The sequence below is a fragment of the Patagioenas fasciata genome, chromosome 12 (assembly GCF_037038585.1).
Source record: "Patagioenas fasciata isolate bPatFas1 chromosome 12, bPatFas1.hap1, whole genome shotgun sequence".
Lineage (NCBI taxonomy): Eukaryota > Metazoa > Chordata > Aves > Columbiformes > Columbidae > Patagioenas > Patagioenas fasciata.
Window position 1 is genome coordinate 23,730,339 of NC_092531.1, and position 18,705 is coordinate 23,749,043.

General features: G+C 40.8%; 2 protein-coding genes across 5 annotated transcripts in view; both read right to left on the reverse strand.

Annotated features, from left to right (window-relative positions):
* The window catches only part of C12H15orf48 (chromosome 12 C15orf48 homolog), a 29,953-nt gene extending 19,621 nt beyond the window's left edge, over nt 1-10,332 (reverse strand). The window contains exons 1-5 of one of the 4 annotated variants that reach the window (XM_071814086.1): nt 10,072-10,332; nt 9,416-9,476; nt 9,061-9,149; nt 8,251-8,311; nt 3,946-4,259 (exon numbers count right to left, since the gene is read on the reverse strand). In XM_071814086.1, coding sequence (XP_071670187.1) covers nt 4,194-4,259; nt 8,251-8,311; nt 9,061-9,149; nt 9,416-9,476; nt 10,072-10,181 — 387 coding nt within the window. In that variant the 5' untranslated portion in view covers nt 10,182-10,332 and the 3' untranslated portion in view covers nt 3,946-4,193. Of the gene's footprint in view, nt 1-3,945; nt 4,260-5,933; nt 7,592-8,250; nt 8,312-9,060; nt 9,150-9,415; nt 9,477-9,552; nt 9,648-10,071 lie in introns of those variants that run through there. The other 3 variants (XM_065847646.2, XM_071814085.1, XM_071814087.1) reach the window with 3 other exon arrangements.
* Nucleotides 10,333-10,756: 424 nt separating this feature from the next.
* On the reverse strand, nt 10,757-18,466 carry AFG2B (AFG2 AAA ATPase homolog B). Its single transcript, XM_065847339.2, has 8 exons — nt 17,165-18,466; nt 15,960-16,145; nt 14,612-14,770; nt 14,004-14,213; nt 13,397-13,624; nt 13,150-13,284; nt 12,335-12,460; nt 10,757-11,675 (listed from the first exon to the last, which is right to left on the reverse strand). The coding sequence occupies exons 1-8, from the start codon at nt 18,449-18,451 to the stop codon at nt 11,523-11,525; spliced, it is 2,484 nt and encodes an 827-aa protein (XP_065703411.2). The 5' UTR covers nt 18,452-18,466; the 3' UTR covers nt 10,757-11,522.
* Between the last annotated feature and the right edge of the window lie 239 nt (nt 18,467-18,705).

The window sequence follows — 18,705 nt, forward strand, 5'->3', positions numbered from 1 at the left end:
AACTTGAGCCAAGACATGCTCGATTCTTACATGGTTTTATTTCTCTTAAGAAGAGAGATAACTTTAAAAAACCACATACTAGTACACACACACAACCCCTACACATTTTGTTACATTAATTCCATGTCTCCCTGAAATCAGTATTAAAACATTCCCATAACTTCAAACTCACTTTCTTTTACATCTACTTTGCACAACATAGTTCTGTAACACTAAAATTATGGCTAAGAGTTTGGCAATGGGGCAGTGAACAGAACTGCAAGTCATTCTCACTAGGATTTTGCTGTGTGTTTCCGGTTTTGGGAGTAAGGTGGATACTGCAGTTTTTAAGCCAAATTCTGTTTTCTGACCACAGCATGATTCATTCAAAGCACTTCCAAGAAGAAAAACATAGTAAAGGCAGCATAATGCTAACATATAATTTAATAATGCTAACAGTATCGGTAGCATAACACTAGCAGTTACTAAATTAAAAAAGAAGTCATAGCAGGAGGGCGAGATGCATCATTAAATAAACTCTTTAGAGCTTTAACAAAAACACAGCTTCCCCTTTGGTTTGATGTCGTCAATCAGTGATTTATTAAAAGCAGATGACTACTTTTCTTTGGCAAACTGATAACACTTTCCTGTTACTACCAGGGATTACAACTAGTCTGGATTTTCTACATTTACTTCCTTGTTCATGCAGCAGCAGCAAATGTGGTAAAGGATGGTGTTTATTATTTACCTACCTACTGCAAATACATTTATTTCAATTAAAGAAATGTCACACAACAGGAAATTAGGAATGCATAAAGTTTTGCTGAAGTTGAAAGCTTAAACATTTATTTATGCTAAATAAGTTTTTCAATCTTGTGTGGCTTTCTGACCTCTCAGCTAATCTATTTGCATCCACAGCTACCACTGTTTGCCCTCTATACATCACACAACATAACATCGTGTTGAAATAAACTGCATCGGTTAATGCAACATGTTGACCCTACATGAATTTTGTATTTAAAAATCCACATATTCGACCAGACTGAAACAGGAAGGCAAAGAACTCCACCTTTTCACAAACACTGTACTGTTAACAATCTAGTGGGGTGATAAGGTGGGTGTTCTTTCCTTACACCTCACAATATGCACTGGTCCTTTCCAAAGACAAAACACAGCCCTGTGCAAAAGGCTGATGAAGCAGCGAGCCCATGGTCACCAGCAGCCCACCCCAGTTCACCAGAACAGGTTGGTCTCGTGCCATACAAAAGAGTAAAATGATAGAAAGTGGCTTGAAAACCCAAGAGTTCTTGAAGAGATGTAACCATCAGTGGGATGGCAGGCAGCTCTGCCTTGTGACTGCATTAGCTAATGTATGTTCCTTTAGGCAATGTTGACTGGATTGCTACAGAGCTCTGGTCCCCACAGGCTGGTTTTGGTGCTGTTATCATCCTCTTCGCTTTTCTTCCTGAGTCTGCAGACCCCCAGTTTGGCAACATTTGGTAACGATAGTGTCTGTGCAGAATTCCCAAATGCTTCAGCCATTCTGCTTTACCAGTCAATTGCTGCGATAAAGTCCCAAATTTAAGAGCTCTTGTCTCCTGACCCTGCTTCAGCAATGGGGGGGTCACTGAAGTCTGGCTGAGGAGCTATGTGAGTTTGAAGCTAAAGAAGTTACACTTCCCAATTTACTCCAAAAGAACAACAAAAGGCACAAATGAACAAGGTATTTCACAACTGCTGCCTGGTTTGCCACCATCACATCTGCAAGGCTACAGGAACCCCCATGATTCATACTGCTTAGGACTAAAAACTGCCAGACCACGTCAAGGTTGGAGTTACAGAACATGAACAAGCTATTTTATCATTTTCTTGTAAGGAACCAACCAGATGAATCAAATGATAGTAAGAGAACAGCCCTTACTCAAAGCAAGATATGTTTTGACAGAAGTGAGTAAGGAACAGAGTCGCCCATAACGTTATTAACAGATATGGCCTTTACTTTTCTGCAGTAGCATAATAAAGAAAAACTGCAAGCGTTTTTATGTTAGTCTATTGAAAGACAACGTATGCTTATGTATGACCCTAATTTCCATTTCATCTTTTCCAAAATTGAAAGACAATTCTTCAGTATTTACTGTTATTTATGCACATACAGAAAACCTACAGACTTTTGCTTGAAGAACTTACAGACTATGCATCTTACTGTTATTAGCAAGGTTCCTTGTTTTTTCCCCCATCATCCGTATGGTGAATTTACTACAATACCATGAGCATAACTAAAACAAAGCAGAACAGGAGGGAGGGAGAACGAAGACAAACACTACAAGCAGTGCCTTTTTTTGCTTCCTCTCCAAGTTTAAACCACCAGGCAAATTATATTCTGATCTAACAATTTTACATGCGTAAATTTATAGAACAAAGTGCAGGTATACTAACACAGAGTATTAACTGTAGAGACAAATCAGAGCGAGAAATTTTAAAGTTTTCCTGATGTGTTTGTTTTGGTGGGGGAGACAGAAACAGAAGAGATTGGGAAAGAAGAAAAAAATGTGTCAGCAACTCAAAGGGAGGAGTCTCAATAGAAAATAGGGAGGAGGGTGCGGGAGACAGAAAACAAGTTATACCAGAGTCTAGCATAGTCCAGATCAAGTGTTTGACACCGAAGAAACTGGTTTTCTACTGCTTGACAACTCGCAACATTGGAAACACATTTATCTGAATCTTAACAGATGTGCACAAGCACTTTTTAAACCTTATAGAAGCAATGTCACAAAGATGATCGGCTTTATCTTAAAAACATCGCATCATGAAGCCTGAATTATTTATACAGAATACCTTTTAGGAAGCATTACACGTGGTGAAATCTTGGCCCAGAGCAGCAGAACGGGTATCGTCACTCAGGACAGCACACACCTGAAGCCCAGCACCGAGGTGCAGCTGCAGCAGGGGGCCCAGCACCACACATGGCCCGACTCCAGCCTTTGCTGTCACCGGCTGGGACACAATTCGGCCAGTTCCTCTGGAGCCACACACACAGCCAGGCCAGGACACCGACTGCTGTGTCCCGGAGCCTGCGGACAAGCAGCAGCCCGAGGAGCAGAGCGCGGCTGCGAGCAAGGGACGGCTCAGCACCACCTGAACCAGGGGGCCACAGCACCTGCCTGATGCACTGGGCCAGACCTTACAAGTCTTAACAGAAAACCAACACCAAACCAAAATGTGCATGCTCCTATTGCTAATAGATGAGGGGTTGTTAAAATTTATTTCCTAGGCCGGCAGCAGCAATCAGTACCTGACCTATAACCCAAAATCCAAACCAATTATTTCCAGGACTCTCACTTGCTAACACAGCTCCACAGAGGTTTAAACTCTGTCATCCCCTAACGCCTGAGTTGGTTTTGTTACAACTCTCTCAGTTGCTACACAAATCTTTTACCTCACACACTGTTGAATCACAGAATGTTAAGGATTAGAAGGGACCTCAAAAGATCACCCAGCCCAATCCCCTTGTGGGAGCAGGAACACCCAGATGAGCAGCAGCACATCACCACAGGAGGGGAGCTCAGCTCTAACCACACGCCTGGAAACCAGACGACGTCACAAAACCCAGAGATGAAGTTTTGCTTTGTACCTTATTTTTTAGCAGGAGAGGCCTTGTCCCCGCTCCAGTCACCAGCCGGGCCGGTGACCTGACAGCAATGCCTGGGAGGACTCACCCCCTCAGCTCCCGGGCCGTGAGGGAGCATCCTCTGTCAGGTTTCTCAGTGGCAGCCAGGGAGAAATGGAGCTGAGGCCTAAGAAAAGCATCCCCCGCCCACAGAAGGAAACAGCATGGGCGGGACCCCACAGGCACGGAGGGAGGTGTTAATGGTGATGGGGCAGCTTTTTACTCATAATAGCTTAATTTCTCACAGGTGTGGGGCTCTCCCTGTTGGATGAGGAACCGCACGTCCCTCATGGGCCCTGTGGAAGCACACTACGTCGCCATTAAGAGCTCTGGCCAGAACGTACACGTAACAAGGTTATCAAAAGTAAAAGGTAATTAAAATCCTTTGGTCACCAGGTCAAGGTACAGCACGAATGGGGCTGGTGCAGCTCCCTGCAGGGTGCTGTTAAGGTGTGTGATCTCTGAACGGGGTGAGGCGCTGCAGGAGAATGGCTCTTGGAGCAGGTGTTGGCCTGGCTGGGACCTCCCTGTTGGGTGCAATTAGCGCTCATGGCGGCTTCACCACGGAGATCGCTGTGGGCAAACAGCCCCCGCTCTCTGCGCACGGCAGCACCTGAGGGTCAATAGTTATTTCAGTTACACTTTTAGGGAATCTCGTTACCAGATGTGCTCCCCGTACAGCAGGGATGTGCCACACAGCGAGGATTTCAGCCAGAGAATTAGAACTGTGCTGAGCAGTACGGTCGTGTTTGTTTAATCTGAAAGCTTTCTTGGGAAACATCCAACACCAAATATTGGCCAGATCCAGTGAATTACTCCTGTTTGTCTTCTAGAGCTAGTCCTAGGGACAGCCGCCCTCTGCGTGGAGACAGATGACAGCTGCAGGATAAACAATTTCCTCTAATGATTGCACCAGGGTCCTCTGCTAAGTTATTATATTCTACAGAAACCACACGCACCAATGAAGTGACTGGATAGTACAGTATTATACTAATAGCATCTTGCAGTAGAAAAATGCAGAGGGTAGGGGACATCAGACAGAGAAATGCTGACACCAGGGCTGTCATATGCAAAGAAAGCCAAGTGAAAAACCCAACAGAGCTCTTGGATAAATGCAGATCTTGTTATCATCATGATTAAGGCCTTGAAGTACTAGCGTAATAACAAAAATCAGTAATTAAATAATAACTGCATGTATACTGCAGAAAGCAATCTTTTATTCTTCTGTTCTTCCAGACAAATAGACTGTCACCTGTAGTTAGAAAAGCATGACCCTAGATTCTAAAGATGCATTTCTAATGATGATTAGAACAATTTAAAAACATTTCTAGTGGGTTTTAATCTATATTTGAAACTCTTAACAAGTAGTGAGCATTTTAAGTAAATTTTATAATTAACATGGTAAGTTGGGAGTGATACAGTTCCATGGAAAAGTACAAGACAGAGTGAGTAAAGGCAGTGATGGTTAAAAAAAATAAATCAAAACCAACAACAGAACAGAGTAGGAAACAAAATATAAATAACAGAATGAAGAGATGGAAGAACATTGTTACATTTATTTCAACAGCCCCTAAATTGTCCATGGAATAGAAAGTCATGGGTTTGCGTAACACAGGACATGGAAGTCTTATTCTCATAAAAGTCAGCTTGTAAAATTCAGCCAATTAAATCTTTACTGTCTTAACTCTGATGTCTGTAGAACAAGGAAACAAATTGCATATTACTTGATTGATTTGTGTCGAGTAGTTGCGGGGAGGTACAATAATCGCTTTTGGTGTGCTCTGCTTACAAGCAAAAAAACAACCAAACCCTCCTCTGTGCAGGAGACAGAAAATTTTTCGGGACAGTTTGACAACACACAAAATAGTTCCAAGAACTTTAACAATATTCATAATCTTTTTGAAGTGCAGAAAAATATTTTGATTTCTCCCATGTGAATACCCTCACCACTGATCAATATTTTAAAAAGATATAACCTAACCAAGCAGAACACTCTATTACCTTTGCTATTATGCTTCCACCCAGGATGAAAGAAGCAACAACGCGTGACTGATGGCAGTTACACTGCTTAATGTGCTACTGGAAGACACCACTAAAAAGTAGTTAAGTACAAAAATTACATTAAAATTACTTACACTTATTTCCCTAACATTGATAGATACTTAGGCATAGTATTTACAGACCATACAAGTGATTCACTCAAGAACTCATTTAATTCATTAATCAACTCAGAACACAGCACTTTGTTTTGTTTGATGTAGTCCAGTAAAAATATGCAAATATAGAATATATTTTAAAATATTTTTATTAAAATACTTAAAACTTATATTCCTCAGAGCACTGTATTTTGGTGGTTATATGCTATCAAATCATCTTGTAATGTCATTCCATAAAATGAATGCTAAGAATGGATTCGGAAGTCTTGTAGTTCCTCTCACTCTTAAACAGAAATGGTGCTGAGTCATCCTTACTTGATAAATATTTACGCATTTGCACACAAGGATGGGATCGTGGTGGTTTTTTTTCTTAGCATCTATAGATGTGAACTAAACATAAAGCTTCTGAAGCCAAGCTACCTTAAAATTCAGGAGACAGCTCTACGCAAGTTTTGTCTTTGCTGCAGCAGGGTAACATAAACCACTTCACTATTGCTCACGGGGACTTTTTCCCATCAGCAGTTGTTTCACTTTTGCTTTCTTCCTCACAGAAAGTCACATGCATTCTGAGCATCAGTTGTAAAAGAAACTGTATCATATATTGTGAAACTGCTTGGAAGGGGACATGTACAGAAAATATCCACAAAAAACTGTTATACCATTGGATGCATATATATATTGCCTCATTAATTTGCTGGGGGTCCGCACATTACATTATTTTCCCAGCCAACCCATAAGAAAACATGCAGATGCTTAAAAAGGAACTGTCTTTTCATAGAGTCATTCCTAATTTTAATCTTTCTCCTTGGTAAAGCAGATGTCCCTAATACCACATATCTAGAAATGCTTAAAAAATATCATTAACTGTGCAGTAAATTTGAGCTTGCACATTAACTTCCTTGCACAAGAAGAAGAAATTAAGGTTACGTAATTAGCTTTGGGTAATTTAAGTTTCCTAACTCTAGTAACTTCTCCTAAATTTAAATACAAACTCTTTGAATACAACAGAAATCTCATTTCCAATTCTCTTTTAGCCATGTTTATGCTTATGCTCTAATCTTGTAGTCTCAAATGTATCCTTAAATAATCTATTGGACTCCTCGGTGAGGTGGGCACACGTTTTAGTATTAGCAGTAGAACGTCAGCTTTAACTTAAATTGTCATTCAATCTAACATAGAAAACGAATGCAAGTATATTTTATGACCACATATGTTGCCATACAAAGACATCCTCTGGGTGTGATGACTTTTTGGTCTGTATACAGCATTGAAATACAGTATAGAGAGGGAGAAGATCAGTAATCGTAATTCAGAAAGCCTCTTAGGTAATCTCCATTTATGGAATTTACATGGGAAGTTGAAAAAATGGTAAATATATTTAATTTAAAATATATAAAATTACAAAATTTATGTTTTTTGAGAAAAATAAAACTCTACGAATAGTGTGGACGCCTTTTCCATCTATAGTTACTGTCTGAATATTCAGCATCTAACATCACATGCCTACTGAAAATGAATATTTGAGGCAGACTTTTGGACTGTGTGGATGTGTATGCCAACTTCTAAGGCAACATGAAACTCCTCATACAGAGTCCAAAAAATGCAGGGAGACCCTAAAAATGTAGCAGAAGCATTTCCGCACACTGATTTCAGTAGTCAAGTTTGTGCAGAAGTGATTCCACTAGATTCATAGGGTACCTTTTTGGGCAACAGAAACTTGTCACTTTGTAAGCTTTCTGACATTTTCCAGCTCTTCTATAGGTTTCCATTTCTGATGGACTGTTAGTAGCTGGAAGAAATTCAAAGGAAAATACGAAAGAAATCAGCAAAATCCCACTGAGCATTTATTCCACTCCCACCCCTGCCCGTATCTTATATCAACTTATGGGTGAAGAAGGCTTTCTAGTAGCTTTACATTTTCCTTTCAGAAGTAACCAAAAAAAGCACCTGATGACATTTAACAATTTGTTGAAAAAAAATCACTTGGATATTAAATGAGCAATAATGCCAAATAATTTTATTTCTCCTTATCCTAGATGCTCTGCTAAACTAATGTTTTTTTTCCTTCAGGCTGCAGTACTCTAGTCAATTTTGTAATTCGGGAACAAGGCAAGGGTAAATGGCACTTCTATACTCCAGATTTCCACTGTTATCTATGGAATTGAGTAAACGCATGCTGGGGAGGGGAATCACCAACCACAAGTATGTCATAAATTCAGGATCAGACCTAGAAAGTAATAGCTGAATCTCTACCATTAAGTAATACAGGGAAGATACTTTACATAAAACAATGAATTAAGCAGTTAGTTCCACTTTTAAATAGATGTATGTCAGCTTAACATTTTTTCCTCATTAATATTTTCCTAGTTCTTCTACATTTAAATAAAGTTATTAATTGTGCTGGAAATATATGCTATTTGTACTGACTATATTATTTGTACAAATTACCTTCTGAGGCTTGGTAGGATCGACATTTTCCCATGGTTCTGGATTGCCACTCTTGTTAATGCTTTAAGAGAAGAGAAATCAAAACAGATATTATGTTAGGGTGTGATCTTGCATACATTTTTCTTGTATGATCAGTCTGTCAATCAGTAGAACTATTCATGTAAGTACTTCCCTGTAACACAAGTTTAAGGGTTTGTGCATTTCTGATTTAAATTCTGGGGAGGAATCAATGAGGGATTGCTTTATTTGCAGCTTTCAAAGCACCAAAAAAGCCAACATTCTTCAAGTATAACATCTTATCTTAAGGAAAGCAAGCTGAAAAATCAAAACTGAATAAAGACACAAAGAAAAGTGAGTGGATTCTTACTCTGGCATCTAAATTGTCTATTCCAATTACTTAAATACAAAAATTCCCAAAAGCTTGAGGAGTATGGGATTTAGCACCAATTACTAGTCAAGCTATTAAAATATTAACTTATTGTAAGTTCCTATTATCAAATGCTGTTCTTTATATACAAGTCAATAGCCTGGTTGCAACATATCTACATGTTGTCTACCTATCAGGTTATTTGAAAAGTCTTCATAGAACATTTAAAACCTATTAGACCTGAAGCAAAGAAAAAAATATAATCTATTAAATCGAAAGCTAGGAATTTTTCAGTATTTACAATCTGCAGATATCTTAGTTGTTAACAGCAGTCTGGAACAACCACATGGATTCTTTTTCGTTGGTGCAAAACATGACGGTCAAAGACCTCTGTTGAAAAAAGAAGCTTAGGGTAAACTCCAAGCAATAAGTATTTTGCTTACATCACATCAGATTTGTTGAATAGGGAATAGGCACAAAAAGCAAATGCCCCAACTGCTGCAGAGGACACTATTCCAACCAGGGGAATGAGCTGAAAGACATAAAACAGAGAGAAGCGTTTAAGAACTAGTGCCCTGGCTACAGAGCTGTGAATAGGAGGAGAAAGAGTTACAAGGAATGAAGGTACAATTACTTGCTAAGGTGTATTACCTCTATATTACTGTTTATACCAGCTCGCTTTTAACGCATGAATTTCAGATTACGTGCATCCCTTACTTTCCTCTATCAGGTGCTCATCATTAAACGGGTACCTGCTACAGGCAGCAGGCGCAGAACCAACACCTCTGGCAAACTTACTTCTTTTTTTGTTTTTAGTATGTGGAAGAAGTTCGAGTTCATCCTCGCTGCGGCTGCGGACCTGCAACAAAGAGCTCCCTGTTACCGGGACCCCCCGGCTGCGGGACCCGGGGGAGAAGGCGCGACGCCTCCGGTACCTGGCAGAGCGGAGACGCACCGGCGCGGGGGTACGTGCTCTCCCCGTTATATACGCCCAGCAACGCCCGAGCGCTTTGGCTGCGCGCCAGACCGCCTGGGCGGAACGATCGCGCAACGCCCCGCGGAACGCGCCCCCCAGCGGCCCGCGCTGGGAGCCGCCCGCGGGCAGCAGCGCCGCCCTCCGGCCCTCGGGGGAGCGGAGCGAGGAGCTGCCGGCGGTGCGGGGTGTGCTCGTCCCGCCTTCCTTCCGCAGCTCTTCGCGTTCGTGCATCACTCAAACCTTCCTGCCCCACGCCTCCTTTGTCTTCTTGTTTGTCCCCTTCTGCAGCCAGTTGCCTGAAGAACAGCGTATCCAGGCAAATGCACGGGTAACACCCTGGGCGGCCCTTGGCAGGGCTTGGCAAGGTGCATGTAGTGATTGAACCAAGAGCCCCATTTCAGTCTGTCCCCTTCTCTTTCAAGAAAAGCTTAACCCTGACCCAGGTTCCCACCACCCCTTGTCTGAGAAAAACTCCTACCAGGGCCAGGCTGGAGTTACACGGTGCCAGCAGGCTCCTCCTGTAAATCTGTTTCTCCCTCTGGCCCACTGGAAAGAAACAGGAGGAAGGAGAAGTTGCTTTTGCTGCATGCTCTGCTGACCCCCTGTAGCAAGGAGAGGATATGACAGGGCAGAATTAGCTCTGTTGGTCCTTTTAGGGAGCGAGTACAGAAGTTAAGCAGCATCACCTTTGAAACAAAGGAGCTCACAGCATTTCACTGTCCTAACACCTTCCAGGTCTAAGAATTCTAAAGCAGAACTCCCAAATAGTGGAAAGCAAAACAAAGAGTTACCTGGAAGGTTTTCATACTTTATCTCACAGCGCTGCTGCTGAGAAACCTTTGGGTATTTGGGAGATGCAGTGGTATTATTGTACCTGTTGCCAGCAATAACGCAGCACAATGGCCCTTCCTTAGGAAGTGGTGATCAAAGCCACCAAGCTGTAGGACAGTCATATCTGAACCCCTTCCCTGGTTACACTGGCTTCTACTACTGCCCTTTGCCCTCCACAATTGCCAACTGGCTTGGAACTTCCTTTACCTCACTGTAAATTGTACTGTAGTGCAGTCCCTAGTGTTCCTGTTATGAGGAGAAAAAAATATTTTAATGTGTTTATAACTTAAAAACCTCAGCTGAAATAAGAAACTATCTTTGACAGTGGAGTATTTAGTTCACAAGCAATTTCCTTTGACCTATCTGTGTATTTTAGATGATACATGCAAATATATTAACAAAGAATGGTTGAGTGGGAAGAATAATTCTGCAGAAACTCTTATAAAGCAAACTCCCTTCTCTAAAGAAGAAATCATTATACTATTTGATTACAGACTTAGTATCTGCTTACTCAATTCAAATGTTTGTACAGTAAGCAGTAACGGATCTAAAATTATTCAAAAAACCCCCAGACTCCCAAACTTAGGACAAACTATTAAGCACTGGCCAGCTTTTCACTGCTGCTATATACTGGAATCTGCTTGTAAGAAAGGCTGTAGATTCACACATATAGAACACCTTACATTTTACATAGCATGGGATTTACTTCCTCGTATTCAAAAAATAGAAAAGCCTTCAGAATGTTAAGATATTCACTGTTCTTCAGAGACTTCACATTTTAAATTAAAAATCCTTAATATGCCAGTGTTTGTACTGAAAACTATGAAAATCTACAGTAGCACTAAGCCATTCCACAGTGCTTTATCCCAGTATCCCAATTACTCATTTCATCAGGTAGAAACCTAGCTAAAGGAAACAATATTTTTCTTTATTCCCTATTAGTGAAATCACAGATTTTTCACAAGTGAAATTTTACTGTATTACATACACACTGAAAACTACAGTAAGTACAGTAGCAAAAAGCAGGCAAGATGTAAGCCAGTGCAAAGTCTTCGTAATATATTTAAAAATACCTAATGCCACATCACTCCTTTTGATTCAAGAAGCTAATACTTGATTATAGAACTTTTCATAAAATTCCAAGTCTTTTATGTTTAAGGATGGTTTTACAGTCCTCAATGATTTTACAAAGTGCTCGTGTTTTACGGCCGTTGCTTCAAGTCCATTCTCTTGCAATGCCAACAAAGCAGCCTGAAAGGAAGAAAAAGACATAACCTTGAAATGCTTGTCATGTTTTCATTTGCAAATAAGTTACTGTAAGTATTCTAAAATATTTTACATTAAATCAAATTTTAGGCAAAGCATCTGAAGACAGCATTGTATAATTTATGGTCAGTTAACAAGAGATAAATATCATATAGGATTACTGTAACTTTTTCATTCACTTTTTTGTCTGGATTAGACCACATATCCTTGCTCACTTATATATTTGGATTTTCCTCCCAGTCTTCTCTCTTTTATATAACTCATCTCAAATACTTGCAGACTTCTCAAGTTTCTTCTCTCTAGCCTTGACGGCACATGCTAATTGTAGCTAAAAATGCTGCAGCTGCTTGCAGGACACTGAACATAATTCATCTAGATGGCTGCTTGGTTTAGAAAGGGCCATGTGAAACAAAGGGCACTACAGTTCCTTAACTTGTAGCAAATTATCATAGTAGGCCTTTACTCTTAGGTAGCTCTTCTATTTAAAGAAGTAACCCTTCTTCATTCTCTTTATATTTGCATTACAAACTGTGGAAGAATCCGTACTACAGATGGCTTGGAAACACCTAGGAGTTAGCGCTCTTTTTTCACTGAAAGGTTTCATTTACAGGTTATTTCACAGAATAACCATGAACACTTCGTACCTCCTTGCATAGATTTTCAATATCAGCTCCAGAGAAGAGGTCTGTCAGGACTGCCACACTGTCTAATGACACATCAGTATCTAATGGAATTTTTTCTGTGCAGATTTTCAAAATGGAAAGCCTTCCCTGTAAGTCAGTACATATTATATAAGTAAACAAAAGCAAACAAACCAATAATTAATTTCTCTCCAAAGCAGTACAAAATCTGAAATTAGAACTAAGGAAAGTCCAGAAGAATACCCAAACCAAAACCACATGTTTTGGTGGAAAAGTAAATAAAACGCTATTAATTGAGATAATCATAAAAGTATTAGCTCATATATTGAAGTCTGTTATTCACAGTTACTCATTACTTCATGAAAACACAGTATTTTAGATCAAAAAGTCCACATGTGGCCTGCTTTGGGGCAATGCTTTTTTGGGTGGAGGGCAGAGGGGTGGGGAGCTCAAGAGAAGGAGCTACACTGCGCTTAAGAACAGGGCACAATAATTATTTGAAGGAAGGACAGACAACTTGTTATGGTCCTTCCTACACTACAGCTTGATTTTGTAAATACAGAATTATTCCAGATTTTGTCTGTTTTCTATATGCAATAATGTAACTACGTACACCAATTAAAGTGTTACTGGTGTTTGAGTTACAAATATAATTATTCCTTTTTAAACGTCATTGTACCTTGAGTTTGGTGACTGATCTTCAATGAATCATTCATCAATTATTATATATTATAGGAATATGCCCCCTTTGCTCTTAAAGTATGCTGGCAATTAATATCTCCCCATTTAAAGCCACGTGTGGATTTGTAATACATCACCTTCAGATCTGGAGGTGGAATGTAGATCATCTTGTCCAGCCTTCCAGGACGCAATAAGGCCTCATCCAACATATCTGGTCTATTTGTTGCAGCAACTACCATGAAATCTTTGTCCAAACTTTCCTGAAACTCTAGCTGAGTATGAGATGATAGAAACAAATTAGTGCAGCACGGTTAAGAGAGATATTTTTGAAACAACTAGACAGCATTTATCATTCTTCCTATATGGAAGAGGGAACATAAATACCTTTCTTTCCTCATCACTTTGTCCTTGACATTGACCCTCAAGCTGTAGTTTGCTTCCTCTTCTTTCTGTGACTTTCAGCCCAATACCATCCAACTCATTGAGAAGAACAGAAAGAACCCGCTCTGAGACACCATGGGCAGTTTTGCAGTGTGACCGCGATCCCAAGATAGAATCAATCTCATCTAGGAATATAATTGCTGGAGTATTTGCTCTTGCTTGGCGAAAAACCTTTTTTTTTAATTAACAAAGTAAAATGTTAATATGCACATTCTATGAACTACGGTGAAAACACCTATTTACATATACTCTGTATTTTACTTACTTAACTTTAAAGATACATTCATAAAGATTAACAAGAGCCATTCTGGCTTACGTTTACTATAGGCAAATACTCCTTATTTAAACTCTTAAGCGAACTGAAAACAAAATGGTAGAAATACTTTCAAAGTTTAAAACAGGTAAAATTTTAGGGCTAGATTATCAGTTTATGAGAATGTGAATCTGTAACCCACTTCTACTTAATAATCAGATGAGAGCTTTAACTATCATATTCTCAATAATAAAATTTAGGTTTACTTCACAAAAATCGAGCAAAAATAAACCATACCTGAGACAAAATCTTCTCTGAATCTCCAACATAAGGTGAGAAAAGGTCAGCGCCACTTACAGAGAGAAAGGAGCAGTGACAACTTGTGGCCACAGCCCTCACCAGTGTGGTTTTGGCACACCCTGATGGCCCATAGAGAAGAATACCCTTTGGATGAGACAGGCCCATCCTGGCAAATGCCTGAGGAAATCTCATAGGCCACTCAATACTCTGTCAACACACACAAAAAAGGAATGAAACTCTTAGTAACGAAACTAGAGGTCATAGGCAATCAATAAAATTGCTGAGCCTGTTATTTCTTCTTGTGGTACAAACATTAATTTGAAATCAGAGAATACTCATTTCACGTAATGCCCCCTTGTTAAAGTTTCCTCTCAAACAGAAAGGCAACCCCTGAGAGATGATACACAAGGGCTGCTGACAGATTCAGGAATTAACAAACTTTCTGGCTTATTTAACTGTTTTCAGCTACTGGGAAACATGCTAATTTTCCCATGACATTACACTTCATTTCATTACATTCATTTCTATAACGTGGCATACAGAATACCTCAGAGGACACAGTTATTAAAAACTACCTGTTTATCTAAATGTATTTCATACATTACCTGTTTTAACTTTAATTTCACATCTTCAAGACCGCCGATTTGCTCCCAAGTGACAGGTTTACACTCTGTTAGTCCAATTGCGTTTCGAAAAGAGGACGGTTGAATTTTTTTAAAAGCTTCTTGGAAATCTGCGATATTAATCATCATTTCAGTTGAATCCTGGAGAAACCCAGATAAAGCATATTAACAATATTTTTACGTAATAACTGGTCATACATAATATGACCTCTTCAATGGCATGTTTTTATACAGGAAAATGATAGTTCCACTACACACTGATCTGCTAAATCAAATGGTTTCTAGTTTCAGAGTTACTACATACCAATTCCTAGATGCTTCTGAATACCAATAAAAATGTTCTAACATCCATTTTTACCACATACTGGAGAAAGTAAGGTACTTTATATCAAACAGGCTAGAAAATACAATTATTAAACTAAAGATGCAATGACAGAACTACGATGTATTTTGCAAAGGAGCTTGCAGTTCTTAAGGCAGATAGGCCATCCACTTATTCATTATCTTCATTTGTTCATCTATTTCTTGCCAGGATACCAGGCTCAAATGATTTTGTTTATTACTTCCAGTATTTGTAAGGTATCTGGAGGAGATGGAAGTTGTAGAAATATGATGTCCTCTTCTCTCTATTCCTGAGCAAAGACAGAGGGTTCTACTGTTTTCCATAGATGCTGTGACTCAGGAAATGTTGCAGATCTGGCTTTAAACTTCTGCTCAGCCATTCCAGATGAAAAGCAACAGTAAACATATACTTCACAATTCTTACAAAAGTCAGAATAGAAAGCTATTAAGAAATACCAATTCGCTAATTCCACAGATATAATATCTAAGAAGCTAAATTTCTGCACACTGGGCAGTTTTATACCTTTTGTCTATTACAATGTTATATCCAGTCATACAACCCAAATGATAATAGTTGTTATCACTAGCATTTATATACTTACATGTCAATCTAAACTTTAATTTGCAGTTATTAAGAAGTAGAATTCTAAACAACTGATAGCTTCAAAAGAGAGCTTTGATGGACATTATAGTTTAGTTTGACAAAAAAGACCAACATCTCTGCTCTGCACAATCCTAAAAAGATGAGAATGAGTATAACAACTTTCTGTAAAGCTTTTCATTCAGAAAGGAGAAAAGTCCTTTCAGGTGAGAACTGAAAGGACCAGCAAAATAGCATATTTATATCTATAACACGCTTGGTGTTTTTCAGTATTTTAATTTGTGAGTTCTTCCACTTGTTCAGCTTTGCAAGTAAAGCCAAGTATTAATGAGGAAAGGGCAGCACATATCATTCATTACATTCTTGTCGACTGATCTGCAACCATACCAAGTTGCTGCGGAACACAGCCTGCATGGCAGCTTCTCTGCAGAGTGCTGTAAGGTCAGCTCCAACGTACCCAGTTGTCATTTCTGCCAGTTTAACCAAACCAACATCTGTAGAAATCGGCATAGTAGATGTAAGCAACTGCAGGATAGATCTTCTTTGCGTAAGTGTTGGTGTCCCAATAATCACCTAAACCAAATATAATAAACAAAAATTTTAAGTAGATATTTTACTATGTTTCTCTGATTTTATAGGCCTAGGCAAGCAAGTTTGGCTCTGCTTTATACTGCTTACTGAAGATTTATTCGTACTTGCACTGTAACTAAAAAATTTTGCAAGAAACTTATTAGCAGTGCTATACAAATGATAAATATTGAAAATACCTTTTACTTGGACTTACTTTCAAAGTGAACAGTGCTTGTATAAACAGTTGTTCATAAGACTCTTATCAGCTAGTGCCCAATAAGTCCTATTTTAAGGTACTTTCAACATAACACAAATAATAATTGTCTTGCATGACAAGGGCTGACTTAGATTAATCCAAAAGAAAAAAAAATAGTCAATTATATAAACATTCATACATTATTAAAAACCTGGTAAAACAGTGTCATAAAACATAATTCAATAATCTAGAAAACCTGGAAAATAATAATTGTGAGCATCAGAAAACTTGACCAAACTGGATGACCCAGGAGTGTGTTTAGCCAGCAAAATAAACAATACAAGCACAAGCATTGTACATTGCTTTGCTTAACCGCATGTGTTCTTTCTTCATTTGACCATTAGGCCAGCACAAGTTTCCCAGAGTAAACCCAGTCTCTGCTACTGAAGGCTGAACAGAATTTTTGACACAGCAGGTGTCACAATCCAGGATTTAAATGAGAGAAATCTAAGTCTGTAATGCTAAGCATCTGTAAGCAAAATAAAACCTTCAGGAACAGGTCCATGCCTTTATGATAAAGAAGCATAAAGACTCCTCTTTTCCACTTTCAAGTATTTGGAGCTCTGTGTTTCCTGAGTAAAACATGCTCCCTACCTTACCCAAGCTGCAGCAATCTGAAGAAAGAAACAGGACGCACACTTCAAGCCTGCGGAATCCCACTATTAAACATGATCAGCAGACACTAAAAAAAAATTTACTAACGGTGCTCTGCTCCATGTCAAAAAGGAAAGGAAAAAAGAGACTGTGAAAACCAGGGTTTGCTTACCTCTCTGTCAAATCTGCCAGGTCTTCTCAGCGCAGGGTCTAAGGCATCAGGCCTGTTTGTTGCTGCTATAATGACCATCTTCGCCTCGCTACCTACACCATCCAGTAGCGTTAGCAGCTGCGCAACGATACGGTCTTCGGGAGCGCTGTTTGAACTTCCTCGCTTTGGGCATAAGGAGTCAATTTCATCAATAAAGAGAATGGTTGGGCCTTCATGTGACATTTCTCTGCCCTTTTCAAAGACTCTTCGCAAATTCTCTTCGCTTTCTCCTGGTCTCGAACCATACAGGGCTGGGCCACTGATGCAGAGCAGATATGCACCCACTTCTCTTGCTACCGTCTTTACCATCAGAGTTTTGCCTACACCCGGGGGGCCTATTAGTAGCACCCCATTAGGGACAGAAAGCCCCAGCTTCCTAAAAGTCTTTGGAAAGCGGAAAGGCAGATCAATCATTTCTTTCAAAGACTTTTCCACATTATCTAGTCCTGCAATGGAAGTTTTTGCCGAGTCTTCTGATAAGCGTCTGTACCATTCAAAAGTGACCACCTCCTTAATTCTTATGCTTGTTTGGTGGGTTATCAGTCCGGCTTCATCTGTCAAAGGGTCTACAGACAGTATTTCAATATGCACCACGGGGTTTTCGAGATTTGGGGCAACAGTAACAACATAATGAAGCGAAACATAAACATTTCTTAGCAGTTCTCTGATCGTCTCCTGCAACACCGCTTTGGGAGTCGACTTTTTCAGTGCAGAGCTCTTAAGCACCACTTTCACAGTCACCTTTTGTAAGGGGCGATAGCCCAGAAGCTCCAGCTGGCCGACCCCCAGCGTGAGGCCCCTCATGTCCCGGGCAGTGACCCCCGCGGTGCTGCAGGTCAGGTCAGCCTGCACGAACCCGTCCGCCAAGTCGTGCCGGGGCCACGCCGTGCACAGACAGCAGCCGCTAGGCAGGGAGACCCGCAGCGGAGCGCCGAGCCGGGCGCCCAGCAAGGAGAGGGTGGCAGGTCCGACCCTGCACCTCTGGGTGCCTTCATCTCCCGGGTCCACCGGGAGAAGCTTTAAAGCTGCCGCCTCCATCGCGGGCTTGGGCGGAGTTCCCTCCGCTGGAGAGGGCGACGACCCCCTGCTCTGCGCGGCCCTGTCCAGCTTCTTACTCACCCCGCCTCGCTCTCCCGCTCCGCCAGGCCCCCGTGGTCCCCCGGGGGTCCCCGCCCGCTCCGGAGCCACTCCGGAGCCGCTCCCGCGCACCCGCCGCGCGTCCCGGCGGCCACTGCGCCCCGCGCACATGCGCCATAGCGGAGCACGCGCAGTGTGACAGAGCGCGCTCAGCGGAGCGGCGGCCGCCGCCTCCCCTCACGTTCCCGCCTGAGCCGCCCCTAAGGGCGTTCCTTTCAGAACTGGCGAACCGCTGTCTGTGAGGTGAACGCGGTCTCCTAGTGACGGGCTGAGCAGCTGCAAGCCGTCTCTGGGCTCCTTGTACTCTCTTCCCACAGACGAAATGGGTTGATCTCCCTCGTTCTCCGCAGAGCTGGTGCTGGCGG

Bases quoted from the DNA above. Each gene is read 5' to 3' on its own strand.
- AFG2B (XM_065847339.2), bottom strand. From the start codon at position 18,451: ATGTGCGCGGGGCGCAGTGGCCGCCGGGACGCGCGGCGGGTGCGCGGG. The intron at 13,625-14,003 runs GTATGGTTTATT...TTAAAAAAAAAG, and splicing joins CAGAGAAGATTTTGTCTCAG to GTTTTTCGCCAAGCAAGAGC. The intron at 13,285-13,396 runs GTATTTATGTTC...TCTCATACTCAG, and splicing joins AAAGTGATGAGGAAAGAAAG to CTAGAGTTTCAGGAAAGTTT.